We start from the raw sequence: 15,790 nt of genomic DNA on the forward strand, positions 1-15,790 counted from the left end.
AACAACAATATAACGGGAACAGGAACTTAGCTAAGGCCCTTAGAGAGGTCAGATTGGTTCAGGTGGAGGAGGGCTTTTGCAAGCCCTGTGGAATTGTGGGAGTCTGGCCCCAACACAGAGCAGGCCCGTGTAGCATTCAAAGGCCTGTAGAGGCAGAGCAGGCTTGTGCAGTGTTCTAAACCTTCCTGGAGAAAGTGATCTCATCCATCTCCTCCAACAGACTTTTCCATAATTTGGGGGTTTCTACAGAAATGCTGTAACTTTAATAAAGCAGTTTACAAGCAGACGTAACTTTATGCCAGTGTGTGGCCACACGTCAGAGGAAGAGATAAATGGCAGTCCCGTGTCATGAGGGGCTTTATGATGGGTCAAAGTCAACCCCTGGAGCTTCATGTGGAAGGAGACTGGTAGCTAGTGAAATGGCTTTAGTATGGCCATATATGCTGGGCTCCAAACAATGTGGGACAGTCTCACGGTTTCTCTGATGGCCGTGAAGTCCCAAGTCCGACCAGACAAGGTGATAGAAATTGAAATCTCTACATTTAGGCTTGTGAGTCTCCAGGTGAGGCCCAGGTACCTCCCGGAATTACAGCTGAACTCCAGAAGACAGATCTCGGTGCTTTGATGGGTGGACCTTATGACCTTATACCCCACTATGGGCCTCACCTACAAATCTCTAGGAAACTCCCAGCCCAGAGTTCTCATCTCCAACACAGATGCAGAGAATCGCCTCCATCATTTCAGCCAAGGAGGCAACTTGATGAGCAAGGTGAATGCTTCAGCCAGTAGAATTCCTAACCCTGTCCCCTGGTACCCAGCACCGGGCACACAAGACAATCAAACCTGGCTATGCAGTGCTCCAGGGATCTTTGGAAAGACACCCAGGAGATTACAGCCAACTCCATCCTTTCAGTCAAGGCCGGTGAAGGTCCGCAAACCCCCTCTGGAGTCAACTGAGAGGAAAGCAGCTGGCCTAGTATCACCTAGCCAGGTTTCCGTCGGGCTCGTGCGTCAACATCCTCCTCCAAAACTATGGAGGAGGGTGATGTTGTTTCTAACCAGCCAGTCATTCGTCAACATCAAGGTCTACCTGGAAGATAGTGAAGAAGTCTCCGCGCCTACCTGTTGAAGGATGGGCTGGAGATGAGCTCCTGATTAGCTGCTGATACAGCACAATCTGCCATTTGGCAATTAATTTGAGGGATGTTTATGGAGAGGCATTTTTAAGTGTATGCCGCTTGCCTCCACGGGCCTATTTAGTAAAGGAAAGGAAATAAACGGTAAACACTTGAAACTTTGACAGGTGGAGATCACAGTGTAATAGCCAAACCAATATTTCCTCATTGTATGTACTCTTTATTATTGTCGACATTTTTGGCAATTTCATGCAATTTCTCTTTTGGCTACTTTTTTGGCATCCCTGTAGATGTTCTACACCTTTTTGTTACTGGTTTAATCTTCTGCAAGAGCGTTTTTATCACGGTGTATTGTGATTTTGGTTTAAACTTGGACCTCCAGTTCACTTGTCTTTCAGATACTTAAGGTAAAGGTAAAGGTATCCCCTGTGCAAGCACTGGGTCATGTCTGACCCTTGGGGTGACGCCCTCCAGCATTTTCATGGCAGACTCAATACGGGGTGGTTTGCCAGTGCCTTCCCCAGTCATTACCGTTTACCCCCCAGCAAGCTGGGTACTCATTTTACCGACCTTGGAAGGATGGAAGGCTGAGTCAATCTTTTCAGATACTTAGAAGGAAGTTATTTTTCAGGCGCTAACTGGGCCTCTGCCTCCTGTGGTCCCCCTCCGAGGGAGACTATGGCACAGATTTTGTAGGGTGGTATGCCTTGGAGAAAAGGGGACTGTCAATTAAAAAAAAAATGTGCGTGAACAGCTCATAGAATACTTGCCCTGTATCGGATGCAGTCAGCCACATGTGTTGTGGGCAATTCGTTGTGGAGGTCACCTATTTGAACTTTGCATGCTAGGATTTCAGTTCTGGAAATCAAAACTGTCTCGACAGGGGCTGTACCGTTACATAAAACGGCTTGGCCTTTCACCAGAGACTGCAAGCAGAATTCACTTGTGAGAATAATGTGTGATCTTTTTTTTGGGGGGGGGGGGTTTACATAAAAATGGCAAAATGTACGGCATGGCACTCTGATGAAGATGCAGGTCGTCTGCTGTTTTGGAAATGAACGCAACTTGGGTTGCCAGCTTTGGGTTGGGAATTCCCTGGGGATTTCGGGATGGAGTTTAGCAAGAGGAAGGACGTCGGCTCGGTACAACGCCTTACGTTTAACCTTCCAAAGTAGCTCTTTTTTTACCCCCCGGGGAACTGATTTCCGTCTTCTGGAGATCGGTTGTAATTCCAGGAGATCGCCAGGCCTCGTTTGGAGGCTGGCAACCCGAAACGGAATGTGGTTGAATTTTGCCAAAGCGGCACGAATGCATGGGTTTAATTATTTGTCTTGGTGCTCGTATCTACTGGAGTCCTTTGGTCTCTTTGGCAGACACTTTAGATGAATACTTCGAGTACGACGCGGAGGAGTTCCTTGTCAACTTGGCCTTGCTGATCACTGAAGGTAGAACACCAGAATATTCTGCCAAGGGTCGAACTGAAGGCCTCCACTGCCCTCCAGCCCAGTTGGGCCAGCCAGTAACAGCCAAGCATGAATGCAGTGACCAACTGGCCCAGGTATGACAATGCACGTTCTCCATGATTGGGGTTGACTCGGCTTTCTAAATGGGTTCATCCAGTAAATTAAACAGCAAACGTGTGAGGGAGGGGTTGGAGCCTTCAGAACGACACATGTTTTGTAGAAGAAAACTTAAAAAAATTTTTTTCAGTGTTTGCAATCCAAGAACATGCAGCATCCCTGTCCTTAGAACACAATAGTGGGAAAGAAAAAGTTGCTAATAAGAGAGCCAATGATAGCAAACAGCCTACTTTGAGCATGGATGAGACACCTGGATGCTTCCTTAGAGAAAATTTAGATACACGGAAGTTCTCCAGCCTTTGGAAAAGAAACCTGGAATTGTGCTTTCTAACTCGCATCCCCTGAAAAGGGGAAGATATATGTATGACTGTACCCCTAACCTAGCATTTGGGAACCTCTGAGGATGTACATAGTGAAAGAATGAATATAGACAGGGATATATACTAGCAGTCATGACTTAACATCTGAATTGGGGTTCTACTTCTGAACTACCTCTTGCTTTGTCATGTTAAGATGGGATCATCTATTATATTTGGGAAACCATAGCACTGGAACATCTTTTTGATAAGCTGGGCAGGGAAACTGGAATGCTTTAATTGTACCGACTTGATACATTTGGAGTGGTCCAAGAAAGAATTGTGCTTGAGAGGAGAAAGTGGAGTCAACTCTTCTGTTATGTGATAATAGACTTCCTGTAATAACCTCAACATAATTGTCCTCTGATTCAGCTGAAGAAAGGAAGGGGGGGGGGAGCAGCTCTGTAAGCTTGCTGCAGCTGAAACATTAGAACGTCTTGTGGCATCTTAAAGGCTAAAGAACGTAATGTGGCACTTGCTTTTTGTAAACTGGAGCCCGCTTGGTCAGTTGCATAAAGGTTTCATTCAGTAGGCAGAGCAAGCCAGTCACCACAAAAGGAGAGGTAAAGAGGAAGGTGCTGCACAGAGGGGTCAGAAGGTGCGGTTTCCTGAGGACGCCGATGTATTCATTACACTGCAGAGCACAGGGAAAAACAAGATCCAGTCGCAAGAGTAAACGATCCACTCAGAGTTCCCAGTGAATGAATTAGCAAAGCAGGATACAGTTGACATAAACCAGACAGCAGGAAAAGTTCCTCTTCTTCGACAGCTCTGTGTCAAAGTAAGTGGAAATAGAATCAGGTGTTTAAAATGTTTAGAAACCAGTAGGGTAGAATTTCAACCCCTTTAATAAAATTAAAGGCCACAGTACTTCAGTGGAAGAATTTCAGAGGGAGGCTGGTTAGTTGGAGAGATTGCTGAATTGCAGCTGATAATGAGGTTTGCGATAGTGCATCCTCCTGGACCGAATCAAGATCGAGGTTTCTTGTTTCATTATCAGTGCTGATTCCTCTATGCCTACTACCCCTCTGCTTATCTTTCCTATGCCAAACATGCCTGCATTTACCTGCATTGTCATTCAGCTTCTGAAGTCACTCTACTCCCCAATTAGAAGGACAGATGGACTTATATTCTAGCTGCCTCTGAATAAGTGAGCAGTGGCACTTCCTTTGCCACCAATTCTGTTAGCCTTTAAAGTGCTCCTGGATGCTTGCTCTTTTCCACTGCTACAGACATACGGCTGCCCATCTTGGCCAAGCAAGCTGGAATTCATTCTAGTCTGATGCTGTCAGACTGCAGGTGAAGAGCTCACTTCAACAAGTAATCGTCCCTCCCTATGGACCTGCATACATCATTCATGTTCATCCTATTTCATCATCAGCGCTCAAGAATGGTCCATGTATGCTTTGAGTGGATTCCTTACTCTTTCGTCTAGATCGTGCTTTCATCTGTGCTGAGCCGTGCAATGGCCCTTCCAGCCTCTCTCTGCAGTGTATTATAAATATAATAATAAATACAAATAACTCGCCCTCCCCTTTCTGCTGTTTGGCATTCAAGTGAAAGAGAGAGGTATATCTTCCTACTGAATGGACTTTGTGTGTCTGATGAAGTGAACTCCAGCTCAGGAAAGCAGCTGCCCTAAGCTCTATAGACTTTAAGGTACCAAACAAATCCTTTCGGATTTTAATAAACATGTTTATAAACATTGCACCAGTACATGATTGTGGCCGAGTTACTGGCAATCAAGATTTAAATCTAACCGTGTTTTCCAATTCTTTTGTTCCAAGTGTCGTCAAGCCCGACGCACTAGGTCTGAGGTCACGTTGCTGTGGAAAAATAATATTCCTATCATGGTGGAAGTGATGCTACTTCCAGACTGTTGCTATAGCGACGAAGGGCCAGCCACAGAAGGGAACGATCTGAACGATCCTGCAGTCAAGCAAGATGCCTTGTTACTAGAGAGGTGGATTTTGGAGCCAGTTCCACGACAGTAAGTTTGTATACGTGGGTGGGTTTAAATTTCCTTAGGTGCGTGCAAAATCTGAGACTCTGATGTGTATTTGGTTCCGTTTTCAGCTTGAGATCAGTTTTATAAGGTTCCGTTTTACTGTATACGAAATGAAAAGGGCAGTATTTTGAATGAGATATTTCCCTGCAGCTTTTACACGTTGCCTATGCAAAGTGTTGAGGTCTAGTTAAGTGTATTAATGTTTTACAATTACTCGAAGCAGACAGGTGCATGAAACTGCAGACAGGAAACTTGCTGAACTTTCTGTTCTGGGTGGCATTCTTAAAAGTGTGTGCTCAACTTTGTGATGGGTCTCATGGGTCTCTTTTTGGATTTTTATTTTAGAAGCGGCGACCGATTTATCGAAGAGAAGACGCTCTTACTGGCCGTCCGCTCTTTTGTGTTCTTTTCTCAGCTGAGTGCTTGGCTGAGCGTTTCACACGGGGCGGTCCCACGCAATATTCTCTACAGGTATGTCTGAAGCCCGACCAGCTCTCCCTTGGTTCTTAGCAAGCATTGCTGTTTGGAGGATGCTAGTTCGTTCCTGGCTCTCTCGTTCTTCTGAGAGCACACAGCTGTTGTACTTGTGTGTGAAGAGCGACTGCCTTGAAACCCCAAACGTACCTTTCTGTTTAACATTTCAGAGTAAGCGCGGCGCACGTAGACCTGCAGTGGACTTTTTCCCAGACACCAACCGAGCATTTCTTCCCCGTCCCCAACGTTTCTCACAACGTGGCCTTGAAAGTCAGCGTCCAGTCCTTGCCGAGACAATCTAACTATCCGGTCCTGACCTGCAGCATCCACGCCAACCTCGGGTTTTACGAAAAGAGGGCAGAAGAGAACAGTGGACATCAGCACTGTGATCCCGTCAGGGCAGAGCAATGCAACGCGCCCGCCTCGCAGGGCTTGTGCAGCAAACTGCTGTGGACCGATGGCGTGCTCAGTGCCAAAAAAGGCCCTGAGCTTGGCCCAGCCGTCAGGACCCTGAAATTCTTTCAACCGACTGGGCTTGCGTCAGACTTCAGGCCATCAGAGCCTAACCTCCATTGCTACACAGCCACCGTCGAGAGTAAGAAACGATCGCAGGACACCTTAGAAAGAGCGTTAAAGCCTTCGTCTGATTCCTCCAACGGCTACTCTCCCCGCCATTCTTTAGGGGATTCGATTCCCTTGATAGGCTCTTTGCTCCAGGAGCGGCACGAGGTCATAGCGAGGATCGCCCAGCATTTGATTCACTGTGACCCAGCAACGCCGTCTGTTATGGGGCGGCCGTTCCACACGAACGAAGGCGGCCTGGTCAACTCGAAAGCCACCCGGACTGTGCTCAAAGATGAAGGCTTGCTGAGGAGAGGAAAGGAACCGGCCACAGGCTCCGTGGCGAACTTAGAGCTGGCCTCATCGGAAAATAGCAATATAGGGAAACCCCGAATAATACCGGACGTCCCGTTCTCCGGCTCCCACAGCCCCGTGACCCAGCGTTCCCGCCCAACCATAGAGGAAGCGAACCCCTTGATAAGTTCTTTGCTTCAGGAGCGCCAGGAGGTTATAGCCAGGATCGCCCAGCACCTGATTCACTGTGATCCACCAACGTCGCCCGCTGCTCATCCGGTGTTCAACCTGCATGACGTTCGTCCAGTTAATCCAAAGGGTTTTCAGGGTCCCTGCGAAGAGGACAGCCTGCTCAAGAAAGGCAGGGAATCCTCTCCGGATCTGCTTTCTACTTCTAGGCTGAGTTCATGGGAAGACCACCGAAAAGCAAAAGGCAAAACACCAGCGACCCCTCCGAGCCCTCTTAGATACGACGCTGAATCGAAGGCATCTCCAAAACCCCAAGCGAGAAGAAAGCTGCTGCTAGCAGAGCCCAGCGACGTCGTCCAAAATACATTTCCGCTGTCTCCCTCCAGTCGAAATGCAAACCCAGCGGCTTTTACGATCCCACCATGTAAGAAAGGAGATAACAGAGCAGAACTGGCAGACAGATTGGAAGTGGTACTCTCCAGTTCTCCCCGTAAACCTCGAGCAGTATACAAAGGTATCGCCAAGCAGTGTTCCCCTTCCAGTTGTAGCAGCGAACTGATTTGCACAGATAAACTTAAGGACAGAACAATCGCCAGCGGAAACGGCAACACAGACTGTTTAAACAATCCGGCGTCGGATCGGTCTAGAATACTTGAAAATGCTAAAGGGACTGTGACGCAGGCACCTGACAATTTGCACAAAAGTGAGCCGAAGCGCTTAAGCCAAGACTCCAAACAACCAAATATTTGCGAACCGAACTCCCAGCTCACGAGTATCGAGAACTATTTGCGTAGAGACCACGAAAGCGTCCAGGGCAAAACCAAGCAAGATAAAGTGAAAAACGCGCACGACGAGAATGAAGACCCGACAGACTATGCAATCCAAAAACGTTTGCAGAAGAAACCTGTAGAAGACGGTTCGGCTCCTGCCGAGCAAAAGCGGAACGGAGACGTGCTGGTGAGTGGCGTTTCAACTGGGACCTATTCAGTGTCTGCCCCCATCTTTCCCTAAAGTAATTAGCAGCTGCTTCAGCATGGTAATGACTAGCAAGGGAAGCAGGTGGGGAGGGATTCTGAATCGGAGCTGAATGCAGACACAGTGGCTTGCTGTTTGACAGCTGCCTTCCCTGCTTCACCCCCCAACTGCTCTCGGTCATGTCCGTTTCACTGGTTTGAGGATCGGCAGAAATAGCTCCGTCAGCCTCACAATAATACTGTCTGGTAGGGTTGCCACATCTTGAAAATAAAAAGAGGACGTTTTTCCTGACCGACTACTTTGAACCAGTGATCACTACGACAAATCCCACTTTAAAAATAAGGTACTATTGAAGCCTCTTGTGGCGCAGAGTGGTCAGGCATCAGAAATGTTGTCTGAAAGCTCTGACCATGAGGCTGGGAGTTCGATCCCAGCAGCCGGCTCAAGGTTGACTCAGCCTTCCATCCTTCCGGGGTCGGTAAAATGAGTACCCAGCTTGCTGCTGGGGGGTAAACGGTAATGACTGGGGAAGGCACTGGCAAACCACCCCGTATTGAGTCTGCCGTGAAAACACTAGAGGGCGTCACCCCAAGGGTCAGATATGACTCGGTGCTTGCACAGGGGATACCTTTACCTTTTTACCTTTTTACTATTGAAGCTACGCAACTAACTAGGAATATTCTTAACCTTCCAACCCCAAAAGAGGACATCTGGTGTCCCTACTATATGGGGAAGTTTGCACCTGTAGGTTTTTTCCCCTCATGAGCTTTTATTACAGTTGTTCAGACCAAGTTATAAATATAAATGAGATCATAAGAGACCAAAACGGTGTGTTCATTTAGGTATAACACCATTAAGACAAATTCTAAAAATAAAACTTTTATCTTACTACAAAAATTCATATATTTATGGGAGCGGTGCAAAACCTGACAAGCTGGATTGTTATCTGGAGAGGTCTCATCACTTAATAGCCTCTTTGTTTGATCTGCCTGTGGACATTCTAGAAATCTTAGTGGATCGATCAGTTGGCCTCGGATGTCTGCAGAAGCAGTCAAGGGAACAGTACATGTTTTCTCTGGTTTCGATTGGGCTCCTCCCAGAAAAACACCCTCTCGGTGAGAGGGGGATATTCTTCCCGAGCTGAGCTTTTCCTCATGGTATTTGCTAATACGCACAGAAGGCTCTTTATGGCTTTATCTAAAAGGATTGGCCGCTATTCCAAAAGACCATGAGGCTATAAAAAAGAAAGGAGAGTTCTTGAAGGAAAGCTTTTGGCTCCACGGTGTCCCTTAACTTTGATTTGGAAGCCCTGGGATCTCTGTGCCGTAGTTTGGGTTTTTAAAAAATAAATAAACAATGCCTGTTGATGAGTAATGCAAATAAAAACTGAGTCAGCAAGCATGCCTGAGCGCCTGGGATCTTTGAAGACTATAATTTGACAATTCAGCTGTTTTGAAACAGGCTGTAGTCTTAAAACGAGCCACCAAAGGCCCACCTGCAAAGGAAGACTTCCTGTTTCTTTCGGTTCAGGGCTTTGCCACTAAGTTGAAAGCCTCGAGAGGTCACCTCTCCCACCTCCAAAGCAAGGATTATAATAGTGTTAGAAAATCTCTCGCAAACGTACCTGAGATATTTCACATGCTGGCTCCGCGGTGGTCTCCACAAGTCACCTAAACAGATGGAGAGCCAGAATTGCGCATACCAGAATATAGCACAGATCACTTTCGCAGAAGGCTAGAACGCTTAGCAGCACTGTGGGTTACCTATTTTGATTTCTGACATACGTAGCCTGTTTTTCTCCTTTTTCTGCCGACAGAGAACAATACCACTTAAGCACGTTTGGCGGAAAAACAACTTTCACCATTTGGATGGGACTTCCACCAAGGCTTTCCACCCTCGGACTGGACTGCCTCTGCTTTCAAGCCCTGTAAGTTTCTATTATATCGCTCCCTGGAGAGATCAGGGCCCTGCGGGACTTGGGACAGTTCCGCAGGGCCTGTAAAACAGCTGTTCCGCCAGGCCTACATCTGAGGCCAGAAATGTCACTGAAATTCTGGCCTTCCTGACTGAAACTTCACCATTTGACAACAGGACTGCTTCCGCTGGGAAATCAGAGGCGGTTTTAATAATGTGGATATAGAATGTTTTAAAATATCAATTTCTGTTATTTTACTGTGTTTTTATGTAGTTACCCACCCTGAACCTTTGGGGAAAGGCGGATTAAAAGAAAAGTTATTATTGTTACCCCTGGAAGAGTTGGTTTAATTTAGTTTTATTAGGTTTTTAGACTGCCCTCCCAGCAAGCTGGCTCAGGGCGGAGTGCAGAAAATATAAATTATGCAGTTACAATAGGTAAAATTAAATTTGAAATGAATTTAAATAAACAGTGACGAGTTAAAGCAAGCTAGAACAGCAATGATGCTGCTGTAAAATGTCTGTTATAGATGTTGAAATTCTCCCAGGAGCTGAGGATGATTTGGGAGTGGATCGATACATAAAGAGATGGACAGATAAGCAAACAGATTGAGTGGGTGAGGTCATAAATAGGCAGGCAGGTAGGCCATAAGTAGGTTACGTTCTGTACTGCACCCTCTTCAGCTCTCTGCACATTGTACTGATGGGTTTCTGGGCTGGGCAGAACACAATCTTGGAAACTTGTAGAGCTGCAAAAAAAGTGCAGAATTCAGCGCCAGATTACATACTTGAGAGGGAGGAGGTACACCTCTCCAGTTCAGCTCCTCCTTCCTTGCTGCCAGTAGGCGCTTCCAGGAACTTTGTCTTCGAAGATTTCTCTGTAGAGCTGTTTTCTTCAGCATTGTGTGTTCAGCGTTATGGGGGAAATTCCTGCTGGGGCTTCCACCCCTCTTCTCCCCCCTTTGTCCAGGGCAAAAAGCACGACCTTTGAAAAGTGCCACGACTCGGAGGAGGGGGTTGCTGTCGACAAACGGCCCCTAGTGCTGTCTCCTGTGCCGTGGGGAGGCCTGTGGGCACTTCCCTAAAATTCCATTGGTGGCAGCGTAGCAGTCTCTTTTATAACGAGGGGAAATCACTTCCCAAAGCCTTTTCCGTTGTAGTCTGGAGTGGGAGTGGGAAGATGAAAACCCAGAATGTCCTCCATCTCCAGTCAGCATTCTGACCTGTTTCTTGGCCAATCCTGGCCAGGTCTTTTGGTCCTTGTGTTCCACAGCGAGTTGTGGACAAGGTTCCCTTCAGATCGCCATGATCCCATGTAGGATGACGGAAGGAAATGGGAAGAAGGAAGAGTGTGCTGATATCTCCCCTTCCCCTTTACTCTTCTCCACCCAGAGGTGATTTTGGTGCTGTTAGAGCTGATAGTGCAGCAGGCTCACTAATTGGGAGCATTGTACACATTGGAGAAGGAAACTCACCACCATGCTGTATGGAGCCATGATGCCCAAACAGGATGGACATTCCTCCTGACTTGTCAGTAGACAGGTTGCTCCATTGGCTCACTTGGTTCCATTTTAAAAAGTAATGTTGGGCATCATGTGATTTCGATTTTTCTATCAGGATGTCCAAACGAAGCCTTTGTGTGTTCTTCTTTGAAGGTTCCTGAAAGAAAAACGCGTTCCGGCTGTTTTGATCTTGACGCGTCTCTGTTGCAGCTGAAATATTTGTCCTCCAAAAGGTACTTTTAAAAAGGTTTTCTCCTTAACGTGAAGATGCAGACGTTAGAAAATGTAAATAATAATACTAAAAGAAGAAGGGTGGTTTTTGGGGAATGTGGAAATGTTCGGTGCATCAGACTCAACTAGTCCACATTATCACAAAACTTTTTTACTTTGCATTCCTGTGAAGTGATGCAAAGTTCTGTAGCATGTTACTTAGTAAAATATTTCCTAAAAAATAAGACGCGTCTGATGCCGTGATGTAAAAATACACTTAAAGAGCAAAGACATTTAAAGCCCTTGTCTGGATGAAATCTTGCTAATGACAACCGTTTTAATTAATTAATGAAAACCTTTAGATTCAGTGAGATTAGATGACTGCAGTCCTTAATGGACAAATAGTCAATCTCGTGGGAGGCTGCCATGCTTGTACCTGGCTTGCCCTGAGGAAGGGAGACCAGCCTTGCATGGAATGCGGAGGAATCTTAAACATTAATGCGTCAAAGTGGTTGCATGGAAAGATGCCTAGGCACATACTAGGCTGCACATAAGATGGGCAATGGATACTTCAAAGCAGCAAATTAATGAAAGCAGAAACTATTAGAATGGTATTTGCTTAGGTGTTTCTAGGAGTATTTTAATTGGGGTGGCAGCCTGGAAATTTTGTCCTTTAACTTTCAAGTGCTGTATTTTCTCAGAAAGAGGACTCTCCTGAATTATCCCCATTCTCGTCCCCCCCAATTTTTTACTGGTCAGAACTGTAACTTGCCTGTGAATGAAGGATGATTCCCCCTTGATGGCATATCTAGGTTGGGTGGAAATCCTACTTTTGCATTTGAGTAAACGCTGTAACTCAACGGTTGCAACTGGAATACAAATTTACTTGCATGCGTATTCATGTTGGATGGGGGGGAAAAAGTAGTAACTTTCGATTTCTTACAACATTTTTAAATAGTCCACACCATTGTATAAGCAAAGAGAATGACCCAGATGGCCATGAGAAACCGTTTCTGAGTTCCAGTGCACCACCTGTAACAAGTCTTAGCCTCCTGGGAAACTTTGAGGTATTGTACCTTAATTCTAAAAAGTCTCTCTTGTTTTTGTAACTGGTGTACTGAGCAGGCCGCCGTGGCTCCGTGGCCCGAACCTGCAATCCGGAGCGTGTTTTCTCTAGGAGCAAGTCCCACTGAATTCTTTGGCACTTGTGTACTCCAGTAAACATGCTTAGAATAGTCAGCTGGGATAGGGATGATGTGTCAGTAGCCTTTCCCCACCTTCCCTGCCGATGGCTTATCCAGCGAAACCTTTTTTGTTTCTCTCCTTGTCTTCTCAGGAGTCCGTGTTGAACTATCGTCTAGATCCCCTGGGCGTTGTCGACGGCTTCACAGCCGAAGTGGGAGCAAGTGGCGTCTTCTGTCCAACACACATGACTCTTCCGGTTGAAGTTTCGTTCTACAGTGTTTCCGATGACAACGCCCCCTCTCCCTATATGGTAAGAAGGCGGAGCTTTGGGTATCAGGCACACTAAATCCTGTCGCGTTCTTCCACGGAAAAAAAGCTGGTGTGGGGCAGCGGTAGAATGCTGGAAGAGGAGCTGAGAGATGCAGGGTCTGAATCCTCACTCTGCCCTGGAAGCTGATGGGGATGACCTGAGGCCAGTCACCTACACCTGGTACTCCGAACCCAGGGGCAAATTCCTTGCCAAGTTATTACCAAGCTCACACCCTATTTCTGATTTTGACAAAGTCACCTATCTGTTATCAGATGTCGACCCCTATATCTCTTATAGGGTGGCACTTTTTGCTCTGGCTGCCAGGAAGATTCGAGCTAACGCATTTTTACAGGAGCCTCCACCTTGATACACCATTTTATCCCTTTTATTGTAACTTAGTAGTCCATGTTTACATTTTTAGGTACACAATATTGGAGAAATATTGTTTTATTTATTTATATTTGTGCCATATTGTTTTAATTGTGTTTTGTAACGGCCTTTGGCTACATACAATAAATGTTATCGTATCGTACCTACAGCCAGCCTAACTACCTCACAGGGTTGTTGTGAGGATAAAATAGAGGAGAAGAGAACGGTGTAAGTTGCTCTGGGTTTTTAGTGGGGAGAAAATGAGGTACAACTGAAGTCAAGAAATAAACTTTTTAACTTCAGTTAACTTTTCTGAGCACTGTGCAAGGCATAGGCTGAAATTAGGAGATTATTAGTGAGTTCTCAAGCAATGTCACTGTGCGTGAGACAGTCTTCATATCAATAACTGCCCAACACTTTATTATATATACTATATCTATGTAGTATCAAAAGTCCTTACTTGAGCCCTTTTTTCTTGTACTGTTGTGTGCAGTTTATGTTTTGGATCTTGAGTAGAAAAAAGGGTGCTTTCACATGTGCTCAATAATGCACTTTCAATCCACTTCCAATGTTCTTTGCAACTGGTTGAAAATAGATTGGAAGGGCATTCACTATGCACGACAGTGTGAAGGGTGTCGGAATTGCAGTGGCAGGTTCTTTATGCACTGCTGGGAATAGATACTGTACGGAAGTAATCTCACGGGGGTGAGATTTGGGATCTGCTGTTTTATCATTTTAACGGGAAAGGCCTCTAACTTTGAGCCCAGCGGCACCTTTTAAGACCAACCAAGTTTTATTCAATGCAAGCTTTTGCGTGCAGGCATACGTTTATACCTTGAATAAATAATACTTGCAAATTATTGAGATGGCGTGTTGAAAATAGATTGGAAGGGCATTATTCACTATGCCCGACAGTGTGAAGGGTGTCGGAATTGCAGTGGCAGGTTCTGTATGCACTGCTGGGAATAGATGCTCATGTTTACATGGCCAGGTACAGTTTCCTGGCATTGTGCAAGGCATAGATCGAAATCAGGAGATTGTTCGCCAGTCCCCAAGCTAGGCATTACATGTTATTCCGCACAAGAGAGAGACTGCTGACTTTGCTTATAATTTGGAGCTATGCGGCATGGACATAACGTTAACTCTCTTGTTTCTCTCTCTCTCCCCCTCCCCCTTCTCAGGGTGTAATTGCTCTAGAGTCCCTTGGCAAAAGGGGCTATCGGGTACCTCCTTCAGGAACAATACAAGTGGTAAGTACAAGCTTTCGTGAGCCAGGGCTCAGTTCTTCAGATAGATAAAAAACTTACTTCACCCGAGGCAACAGTGGAGCAAGGTGGATATTTGTGCGCTACAGGAAATGACATATTTCGCTGGGAGTTTCTCATCTACGGCTATCTCTGGAGCGATGTGATTTATGGTCTTCCTCTACTCCGATTTTGGATGAGACGACGAGTGCCAGACGTGGGTGACTCCTGCTTGGTTTAGGAAGCGGCATTAGGTGAATTTCAGATGCATCCGTGCCTTGCAACTAGAAAAGAATCCAGGAGCACCTTAAAAACTAACAAACTTTGTGGCAGGGTAGGAGCTGCCATGGGCCACTGCTCTCTTCTTCAGTGACATAAGAAAGCTCCTTCCCTGACGCACATTTTGTTAGTCTTTAAGGAGCTACTGGACTCTGGCTCTTTTCTACTGTGACAGACAGGCTAACGCCCATGGTGCAGTTACAGTGACACTGGTTGTAGGGGTGTGTAGGGGTGTGTGTGTCAGGGTAAATTAGTCTTTTAATGGATGGTGCTTTCTCAGTCTGACCTAATTTTTCCTGGAGCAGTCTTCAAAACACGTCAGGCAATTTTAGTGAGATGCGTCTGCGCATGAGGCCCTGAAGATGAATAAATGCATACATATATATATATGATAGATACAGTTATATAATCGCAATTACAGACACATCTATGTCTGCTCTGAATATCTGTATTTGCAGACGTGTCAGTCGCAGAGACGGCGAGTGCGTGGTTAGAGTGTGGCTGGTATTTGTGTGTCGGAAATGTTCTCACGAAAAACGTAGTGCCTGAAAGCCCACCTTTTGCTATGCTGCTGGATGCCCAGGGGGCTTGATAGGGAGCTAAAGGCAAACAAATTAGCAGAATTCATTCAGCTTTTGAGTGGGGACTGTGCAGTGCCCTGTATTAATAGGCACACAGCTGGCTATTTGGGGACGGTCCGTGGCTCAGTCGTAGAGCATCTGCTTGGGAAGCAGAAGGCCCCCCAGTCCAGTCTCCAGCATCTCCGGTTAAAGGGTCCGGCAATAGGCAATGGGAAAGGCCTGAAAATCCTGGAAAGCCACAGCTGGTCTGAGTACTCAGCACTGACTCTAATGAACCTGCCTAGTGCAGGGGGTTGGACTAGATGACCCATAAGGTCCCTTCCAACTCTATGATTCTATGAACCAAGGGTCTGACTTAGTAGAAGGTAGCTTCATGTATAGTATGGATTCATGGTAAAAGGCTGTATTCTGTTGATGTGCAGATTAGTCAGGATGTAGTTCCCATAGTGCAGGGGTGGCCAAGCTGGGGCTCTCCAGATGTCCACGGACTACGATTCCCATGAGCCCCTGGGGCTCATGGGAATTGTAGTCCATGGACATCTGGAGAGCCCCAGCTTGGTCACCCGTGCCATAGTGTATTCCAAACTGCATTTATTCAGCATGTTTGCTATCCCCCCCCCTCC

At 46.2% G+C, this 15,790-nt stretch overlaps 1 protein-coding gene across 5 annotated transcripts in view; it reads left to right on the plus strand.

Annotated features, from left to right (window-relative positions):
* ATOSA (atos homolog A) overlaps positions 1–15,790 on the plus strand; it is a 42,645-nt gene that overhangs the window by 23,868 nt on the left and 2,987 nt on the right. For 4 of the 5 annotated variants that reach the window (XM_077317803.1, XM_077317802.1, XM_077317799.1 and 1 more), the window contains 9 exons: positions 2,510–2,694; positions 4,860–5,062; positions 5,426–5,551; positions 5,725–7,555; positions 9,390–9,500; positions 11,143–11,222; positions 12,158–12,266; positions 12,536–12,694; positions 14,245–14,313. In XM_077317803.1, coding sequence (XP_077173918.1) covers positions 4,923–5,062; positions 5,426–5,551; positions 5,725–7,555; positions 9,390–9,500; positions 11,143–11,222; positions 12,158–12,266; positions 12,536–12,694; positions 14,245–14,313 — 2,625 coding nt within the window. In that variant the 5' untranslated portion in view covers positions 2,510–2,694; positions 4,860–4,922. Of the gene's footprint in view, positions 1–2,509; positions 2,695–4,859; positions 5,063–5,425; positions 5,552–5,724; positions 7,556–9,389; positions 9,501–11,142; positions 11,223–12,157; positions 12,267–12,535; positions 12,695–14,244; positions 14,314–15,790 lie in introns of those variants that run through there. The other variant, XR_013227416.1, reaches the window with a different exon arrangement.

This window comes from Paroedura picta, chromosome 18 (assembly GCF_049243985.1).
Source record: "Paroedura picta isolate Pp20150507F chromosome 18, Ppicta_v3.0, whole genome shotgun sequence".
NCBI lineage: Eukaryota > Metazoa > Chordata > Lepidosauria > Squamata > Gekkonidae > Paroedura > Paroedura picta.